This window comes from Tribolium madens, unplaced genomic scaffold (genome assembly GCF_015345945.1).
Source record: "Tribolium madens isolate multiple individuals breed KSU strain unplaced genomic scaffold, Tmad_KSU_1.1 Scaffold_71;HRSCAF=194;Tcas5.2_LG6, whole genome shotgun sequence".
In the NCBI taxonomy this organism is placed as follows: domain Eukaryota; kingdom Metazoa; phylum Arthropoda; class Insecta; order Coleoptera; family Tenebrionidae; genus Tribolium; species Tribolium madens.
Window position 1 is genome coordinate 6,164,645 of NW_025401041.1, and position 9,220 is coordinate 6,173,864.

The 9,220-nt window shown below is 28.7% G+C and overlaps 3 protein-coding genes across 3 annotated transcripts in view; 2 read left to right on the top strand and 1 right to left on the bottom strand.

Moving 5' to 3' along the window:
- LOC123009156 (farnesol dehydrogenase-like) overlaps positions 1 to 2,213 on the top strand; it is an 8,535-nt gene extending 6,322 nt beyond the window's left edge. Inside the window, exon 4 of the mRNA XM_044405282.1 lies at positions 2,209 to 2,213. Coding sequence (XP_044261217.1) covers positions 2,209 to 2,213 — 5 coding nt within the window. The remainder of the gene's footprint in view (positions 1 to 2,208) is intronic.
- A 336-nt stretch (positions 2,214 to 2,549) lies between these two features.
- LOC123009157 lies at positions 2,550 to 3,505 on the bottom strand. Its single transcript, XM_044405283.1, has 4 exons — positions 3,478 to 3,505; positions 3,242 to 3,435; positions 2,671 to 3,195; positions 2,550 to 2,570 (listed from the first exon to the last, which is right to left on the bottom strand). Exons 1-4 carry the CDS (start codon positions 3,503 to 3,505, stop codon positions 2,550 to 2,552), a joined length of 768 nt encoding a protein of 255 aa, XP_044261218.1.
- A 2,978-nt stretch (positions 3,506 to 6,483) lies between these two features.
- LOC123008600 (farnesol dehydrogenase-like) lies at positions 6,484 to 7,668 on the top strand. Its single transcript, XM_044404479.1, has 3 exons — positions 6,484 to 7,048; positions 7,367 to 7,519; positions 7,571 to 7,668. The coding sequence occupies exons 1-3, from the start codon at positions 6,491 to 6,493 to the stop codon at positions 7,607 to 7,609; spliced, it is 750 nt and encodes a 249-aa protein (XP_044260414.1). The 5' UTR covers positions 6,484 to 6,490; the 3' UTR covers positions 7,610 to 7,668.
- The last annotated feature ends 1,552 nt before the right edge of the window (positions 7,669 to 9,220 follow it).

The window sequence follows — 9,220 nt, forward strand, 5'->3', positions numbered from 1 at the left end:
TGAAATGCATTATTTTGCTTGTTCTGATGGACCTATAGCGAATTATAGGGAAATTTTCAAAATTTTGTCAAAGTAAAGCTAAAAAATTGCTTAATTAATAGATTAATTAATTTCTTACAAATAAGCTGTCAAAATTAAAAAAAATTGTGTCAAACATAGTTGAAAATTGTTTTGAAATGAATTATTTTCACTTTTTTCCTCGAATTTAAAGCGTTTTTCATCGAGAAAGTCAATAAATTGGAAAGATGTTAACAATATAGAGCAAAAATTGGGAAATTAATCCTAAAATGCCTTGATTTTTCAAGTTTTGATATTTAGGGTGTTTTTACTTAGTAAATTCAAAATATTTTGCTAAAACAAAGCAGATAATAAACTTCTATAAAATTAGGTCTGAAACGGTTTTACTTTGCTTATTCCGTTAAATTTAGTGCGTTTTTCAGATAGAAAAATACATAATTTGCCAGATTTGACCACCAAAAAATTACAGGTTTTGATAGTCTTGTGGTAACAGAAGTCAATGTAAACTTTTTTCAGTAAGAGGAAGGAATCGTTTGAATCTGGAAACCAAATTTGGTAAAAATTCAAGCATTTTTAATTTCGTGGCTTGCTTCGCCATGGTTTTCAGAGAAAACAGCTTATTGGAAAAATAGTTTTCTCTTAATAATTTATTGCTTAATTCAACAAATACAAATTAGAAATATATTGATTTGGTGCGAGATTATGTTACTAAATATATGATGTTAAGGTGTTTTTACCAAGAAAATTATTTACTTCAAGTATAAATGTAATTAAAGAAAGACTTGAACTCACCTGTGTTGATGCAAGAGAGCAAAGCATTTTTTACTACTTTTCAAAGATTGTGTAAAAAGAAAACTAAAAAATGTTTTTATTAAAAAACTAAAACATTTGAGATATTTAGTGCTAAGAAGAAAGCAGAAAATCGTTGAACTAGGTCTAAAATAATTTTTTTTTGTTATTAAGTTTGAAACGTATCATTGTCGCCTAATTTTATAAATTTAAAACTTTTTCACCGAGAAATTTACAAAATTTGATAGCTCTTGCGGAAACAAAGCTAAAATATCGGTAAACTAAGTGATATGTATTATTTTCTTTGAAATTAGAAGTGTGTTTTAGCAGGGAACTCAAACATGAAATATGTTAAAAATATTTTTTTATGAATTTCAGAAATGCATTTTATTTAGCTTATTTTGACAAAAGAAGGTTTTCAGCGAGAAACAAACCTGAAAAATCGCTAAGTTGAGTCTAAATCTGAAATCAAATATTTTTTATTAATAAAGTCAAAGAAAGAAAAACAAGAAATGAAATTGGAAAACTACATTATTTTGATGGATTTACAGCGAATTTCAAGGATACATGTAAAATAAGTTTTGCCAAAGTAAAGCTAAAAAATTGATGAATTAGAAATTAATTAATTTCTTACAGATAAGCTTGTAAAATTTGAAAAATTGTGTGAAAACATAGTAAGAAATCTTGTGGAAATAAATTGTATCCACTTTTTTTTCGTAACTATAACGTTTTTCATCAAAGAATTTAATAAATTTGAAAGATGTTAACAAAACAGAGCCAAAAAATTGCGAAATCATGCCTAAAATGCCTCGATTTCTCAAGTTTTAATATTTAGAGAACTAAAATTTTATTTTAATCCACCTCTGCTTGCAAGTCTTTTGATTTTAATTTGGAGAAAATGTTTAGCTAGAAATAAATTAATAAGATTGGAATCACAGCTGGAGCTGGAGCAAGCATCTAATTTTTTTTTGTTCCTCAAAGAAACCGARAAAAGGCAAACAAACCAAAGGAAATTACCGTTTTTGATTAAGGAAAAATATCTGTAGCAAAAAAGTCTTAAAAATTCTTTCTATTAATATTAATGTTCTGGGACTGAGGAATTGATGTCTTGAAAGCAAAATGAAAGTCACTAATTGCAAAAATGCAAATTTGGTGTAATTTTAAGTAAAAAATTTGGAGATTTGTGAATTCATAAATAAATGAGTTGAGAAAACATTGTTTTATTGCTCTTAGGTTTTCAAGATAAATATTACACACATGACACTAATCAAGAGTTTCTTAGTTGATACAAAATGAAAGCGTTAGAAAAAATTTTGTAGAGAATCTAAAAAAAAAATAGTACAGAAAATAAGTAAAAAAAACTGACCGTAGTTAAAATCCTATGGTTGAGAGTGATTCCAGCGTAAGAAATACAGTTAGGGCGAACACAGTGTGTTAAAAAAATCAAGTAAATTTTTCGATTCTTGATGTTCCAAATGTGCCAAGGACACTCGAGTAGAGTATCAAAAATGTTACCTGTCTAAAATACAGTGAAAATTTGCTCTAAATGTAAAATTTGACAAACCTCATCAATAAGCAATTGTCCTGAAACTGAAAAAATAAAAGCAATGAAGAGAAGACATATCAAAAATGACAAAACWCGCAGCCATAAAACCAGACTCATGGTGTTCATATACTAAAACGTAAATTTTAATTAAACTTTTACTAATTAGTACTTACGTTTAAGAGAAAAAAGATGACACTTATGGCACAGAGACCGGCAACTGGGAGAAAAAAAGGTAAACCGATTTGGACAGTTTTGTTCAATTTGGCAATAAATCTGCGATTTGTGATTAATTTAAAAATAAACCGTGCACAAAATACAAACTTTTTCAACGCAACATCTTGCTGGATACATTGACACAGTTGTCGGGAAATTTCCTCTTGGTATTCGCCACTGTGAATTTTTTTCCAGTCACTGAAAAAGTCAAAACTGGTGGCCATTTTGACAATAAAATTATTGAAAAGGTAAATTTGGACGTGTAAGTGTAGAGTTGCGTACAAAAACATGAAACACAATTGCACTGAAAAGTAACACAAAAAGGGAAACCCGATAAAGTACAAATGGTAGGGGATAAAAGCCCACTCGCCGAAATACTCATCAAAAACTAGAATACACAGAAAAAGGTTCTTCTCGTCGCCAAAAACCGGCAATAAAATAATTATCAAGAAAGCGAGAAACTCCAAAAAGTATAAATTGAGATTGTTAATTTTCCTAGACGTTTGAGACAACTCGTTTTGGTCCTTTTTGCTTGCTTCATCCAAAGACCAAGCAATTTCACCCATAATTTCATACAATTCGTGGATGTTTTTTTCTATACAAAACGAGAGAATTAAGCCAAAGAGTGCCTAAACAAGCTTTATGTATGTTTATCTCAATTTTTTCCATACTTACGACAGTTGTGATCATCATGATGGTGCTATACCTAGCCAATAATTCTAGACTTAAATGTGAGAGTAGAAAATGGATTTGAAGGAAATAAAAAGTTGTTTGGGAGATAACCAGCAAAAAAATGCAGGTTTTGGTAACCTTGTGGTAGCAGAAATCGATGTAAACTTTTTTCAGTAAGAGGAAAGAATCGTTCGAATCTGAAAACCAAATTTGGTAAAAATCCAAGCTTTTTAACTTACCATTCAATTTCGAGGCTTGCTTCGCCATGGTTTTCAGAGAAATCAGCTTATTGGAAAAATAATCTTCTCTTAATAATTTATTGCTTAATTCAACAAATACAAATTACAAATATATTGATTTGGTGCGAGATTATGTCACTAATGTTGTTAAGGTGTTTTTACCAAGAAAATTATTTCATTCAAGTATAATTAATGTAATTCAAGAAAGACTTGATCGCACTTGTGTCAAAACATTTTTTACTGACAAATTTACTACTTTTCAAAGATTGTGTAAAAAAACAAAAAATGCATTATTTTTCCAAGTTTTGATTGATTGAACGTTTTTTATTGAAAGACTAAAACATTTGAAATATTTAGTCCTAAAATAAAGTTTACAGAACTTTTTTCAGCGAGAAATTTACAAAATTTGATAGCTTTTGTAAAAACAAAGCTGAAATATTGGTAAATTAAGTTTGATATGTATTATTTTCTTTAAAATTAGAAATATTTTTCAGTGAGAAACTCAAATATGAAATATGTAAAAATATTTTTTTTTGACCAACGAGGGCTTTTCGGCGAGAAACTCGCAATATTTAAGTGTTTTTAACATAACTGAAAAATCGCTAAATTAAGTCTAAATCTGAAATCAAATATTTTTTTATCGAGAAAGTCAAAGCGGGAAGAAGAAGAAATCAAAATTAGGAATATTTTGCCAAAACAAAAAAAAATACAAAACTACACCTGAAATGCTTTCACAAAATGCTTTGTTTGCATTATTTTGCTTGTTCTGATGAATTTTAAAATTTGATAAATTTAATTTTTTAATTTATTATTTTTCTCCTATTATGAATTTTTTTATTGCTTTGTCAAGGTAAAGCTAAAAAATTGCTTAATTAATAGATTAATTAATTTCTTACAAATAAGCTGACCGAATTTGAAAAATCGTGTCAAAACATAGTACATAGAAAATTGTTTCGAAATGAATTATTTTCACTTTTTCGTCGAATTTAAAGCGTTTTTCATCGAGGAATTCAATAAATTCAAAAGATGTTAATAAATTAGAGCAAAAAATTGCGAAATCAAGCCTAAAATGACCTGATTTTTTAAGTTTTGATATTTGGGGTGTTTTTACTTAGTAAATTCAAAATATTTTACTAAAACAATGCTGATAATAAACTTCTATAAAATTATGTCTGAAACGGTTTTACTTTGCTTATTTCGTTAAATTTAGTACGTATTTGAGATAAAAAATTACATAATTTGCCGGATTTTGTTAAAACAAACCTAAACAATTGGAAGATTTAGTCTAAAATGCGTTATTTTCTCACAAGAAGCTTTATAAATTTGAAATATTTTTTAATTCTTACCATGCAAAAATAATAAAAAAATTTGTGCAAATGATTCAAATTTTATTTTAATTTCAAGTCTTTTGATGTGATTTTAATTTGGAAAAATGGAATTTGAAAAATTGTGTCAAAACGTAGTAGAAAATTGTGCGGAAATAAATTGTTTTCACTTTTTTCTTCGTTTTTTATCGAAAAATTTAATTGTGCTGATGCAAGGGTATCGTAGGAAGCAAAGCATTTTTTACTGAAAAATTCATTGTTTTCGAAAGATTGTGTGAAAAAAAAAAGCAAAAAAATGCATTATTTTTCCAAGTTTGAATGAAAAAGTAAGTACATTTGAGATATTTAGTGCCAAAATATAGTAGAAAATCGTTGAATTAGGTCTGAAATAAACTTTTTTGAGATTAAGACTAAAACGCATCATTGTCCTTTAATTCTATAAATTTAGAACTTTTTTCAGCGAGAAATTTACAAAATTTGAAAATAAAGCTGAAATATCGCTAAATTAAGTGTGATATGTATTTTTTTAATTAGAAATTTTTTTCAGGGGGAAACTCAAATATGAAATACATATGTCAAAAATATTTTTTTTATGAAATTAATTTAGAGAGGAATTTTATTTTGCTTATTTTGACAAAAGAGAGCTTTTCAGCAAAAAACTCCCAATATTTTAATGTTTTTAACAAATAAGAAATGAATTATTTTCTAAGATTACGTGTATTTTTATTGAAAAAGTCAAAGAAAGAAGAAGAAGGAAGTCAAAATTAGTAATATTTAGGTAAAACAAAAAACGAAATTGCAAAACTACATTATTTTGCTTGTTCTGATGAACCTACAGCGAATTTTAGGGAAATTTTTAAAATTTGATAAATTTTGTCAAGGTTAATTAATAGATCAATTAATTTTTCACAGATAGGCTGCCTAAATTGGAAAAACTGTGTCAAAACATAGTACAAAATCTGGAAATGAATTGTTTTCACTTTTTTCTTCGTATTTAAAACGTTTTTCATCGAAGAATTCAATAAATCCAAAAGGTGTTAACAAAATATAGCAAAAAATTGCTAAATCAAGGCTAAAATGCGTCGATTTTTTAAGTTTTAATATTTAGGACGTTTTTTCTTAGTACATTCAAAAAATTTGGCTAAAACAAAGCAGATAATAAACCTGTATAAAATAAAGTCTGAAACGTTTTATTTTTGCGTTTTTCGAACAGAAATTTACATAATTTAAAACACACATCTAAAAAATTAGCATTTTTCAGACAGAAATTTACATGATTTGAAAAATTTTGTAAAGACAAAGCTAAAAAATTGGCAAATTTAGTCTAAAATGCATTATTTTCCAACACGAAATTTTCTAAATTCGAAATATGTTTTAGTTCTTACCATGCAAAAATAATGAAATTTTTTTCCTGCTACTTTTAATCCACCTTTTTGGAGAAAACATTTAGCTAGAAATAAATCAATAAAGAGATTTTCTGGAGCTTCAAGCAATCTGATTTTTTTTGTTTCTATAAAAGGCCGAAAGAAGGCAAACAAACCAATAAAATCATTTAAAAATAGAAAAAAAAACTGTTTTTAATTAAAAAAAGTTCCAATAATTTTGTTTTTGTCAATAATTCTTTCTCTTCAACGCAAGGTCAAAAAATTCTGTACCACTTTTCTCTTCCAAGAACCGTGTTAGTTGCAATGTCTCGCTGGTGCGGTAAAGTGGCCTTGATAACCGGCGCTAGCGCTGGCATAGGAGCCTCAATCAGCACCAAACTCGTCGAAGACGGCCTCCAGGTGGTGGGGCTGGCCCGTCGTTCGGACAAACTCCAAGAGCTCGCCTCTCGACTCCAAAACCTCCCCGGCAAATTTCACCCAATTATGGCCGACGTCACCGTCGAAGAGGACATCATGGCGGCCTTCACCTGGGTCAAGACCCATCTCGGGACCCTCCACATCCTCGTCAACAACGCCGGGATCGCCAAACCGGCCAGCTTGATCGATGGACCAACCGAAATTTTTAAAAAAATTCTAGACACTAACGTCCTCGCCCTCACTGTTACCACAAGAGAAGCGGTTAAGTTGATGAGGGAAAACGGAGGTGAGGGTCACGTGGTTCATGTTAACAGTGTGGCAGGTCATCGAGTAACGGATATTCCGCTCATGAATGTTTATTTTGCCTCAAAGCATGCGGTAACAGCGTTGGCCGAGACTTTGAGGCTGGATTTGAGGAGAGAGGGGAGTAGGATTAGAGTCACAGTGAGTATACTCTGCATCAAGTAGGTTGTAGTAGTCTAAATGAATCTTTAACTTAAAGGCTGTTTTACACAAAAAGTGTCATTAATATGTCATTCAGAATAAATTTAAGCACATTAATAGTGACAAAAGTCCTTGTTTGCTACCCTATCTTCATTACATTGTTTATTTTAATTATTTTTTGCTACCTGGGGCACACGTTTATTTGAAAAAATGATATGTAGGGAAATTTGAGGTTAGGATTGTTTGGATTGCACATTAATATGAAAACGAGTATATGTTTTTTTGTAAGAATTGTCTTGAAATTTGGTTGTTTTGTAGAGTTTAAGTCCAGGTTTGGTCGAAACTGACATTATTCGATGTTTTGACGGAAATCAGCAACTGGCGAAGGTGATAGAAATGGCCCCAAAGTTGCACCCTGAGGATATCGCCAACGCGGTTTCGTACGTTTTGGAGACACCTCCCCATGTACAAGTATGTTTTTGTATCAAGTGACTATTTTTTTTGTAATTTTGATTGTTTTAGGTCACAGAACTAACAATTAGACCTACCGGTTCTCTTTAAAATTTTGTTTTGTGCTAATTTTTTGTAGGACTGAACAAAATAAAGTTGTTTTTAACAGATTTTACCTATTTTTTTGTCTATTATTAAAAAAGTGAAAAAAGTAAAAAAAAATATGAAAGGTGTGCCAACCAAATTAAAATTCCTTTACCAAAAGATTTTTTACTCTGATTATGATGATCAAAAACTAAGAACTAAATTTTGGCAATTTTTAATCACTATGACGTCTAAGAGACGCAGAAAATTTTAGAAAAATAGTTTGGTGAAACGACTTTTGTAAAAGATAAACAATTTTGAATTAATTTTTTTTGGGGGGTTCAGAGATAGAGAGAAACTAATTTCTAACATAATTTTGGTTTGGAAAAATTAAGTATGTCTTGGAAATTAAAAAAAAAAGATTCTAAAGAATTTTTGTAATTACTTTTTATCGTATTTGCTACATAAAAAGCACTTTGCATAAGAAAAAATAAGCTTTTTGAAGATTTCAAGGCATACTGAATTTTTCAATACCAAAATTATATTGGAAATTAGTCTTTAACCAAGCAGGATTGAACCCCAAAAAATGGAAATTTATAGAAAAATTTTTAATCTTTTACAAGAGTCGTTTTGGTTTACAAAAATACATATACTGAACTTGAGAAACAAGAGATTATATTTTGTTCTAAAAAATCTATAGAATCGTTTCACCTATCCGGTGACACATGTATATTGCATTTTTTTCATTTTTTTTTAAGAAAAAACAACATTTACTGAACATGAAAAACAAGAGATATTGCGCTGTTCTAAAAAATGTATGTATGTATAATTTAGAAAATTGTTTTCTTACAAAAATAAAAATTTTTCTTTAAATTTTGGAGAAATTGAAAATTAAAGAAAGACGTAAAACATAATCAATTTTTGATTAAATTTTTTTTGGTTGTTTGGCACTGCTTGGTTAGAGAGTTAGAGACTAATTTAGTAATTTCTAACATAATTTTGGTTTTGGAAAATTAAGTATGTCTTGGTAACTAAAAAAAATATTTTAATGTCTAAACAAATTTTTTTAATAACTTTTTATCGTATTTGGTACATAAAAGGCTCTTTGCATTAGAACAAAATAAGTTTTTTGAAAATTTCAAGGCATACTTAATTTTTCAAAACTAAAATTATGTTAGAAATTAGTCTTTAACCAAGCAGAACTGAACCCCAAAAAATGAAAATTTATAACAAATTTTTTTATCTTTTACAAGAGTCGTTTCACCTATCCGGGGACACATGTATATAGCATTTTTTAATTTTTTTTCGAAAAAAACAACATTTACTGAACTTGAGAAACAACAGATTTTGTTCTGTTCTAATTTAGCAAATTGTTTTCCTATAGGAATTTTTCTTTAAATTTTGGAGAAGTTCAAAATAAAGGTTTAGTACCTACCTATTCTTAAAAAGAAATAATTTTCAAAAAAAAATGCCTGAAACTTTATTCTTAAATAATAAGAAAGTGAATCGACTTATGTAAAAAATAATCAATTTTTGATAAAATTTTTGTTTGGGTTTTTGGCCCTGCTTGGTTAGACAGAATAATTTCTCATAATTTTGGTTTTGGAAAACTAAGTGTGTCTTAGAAATTAAAAAAAA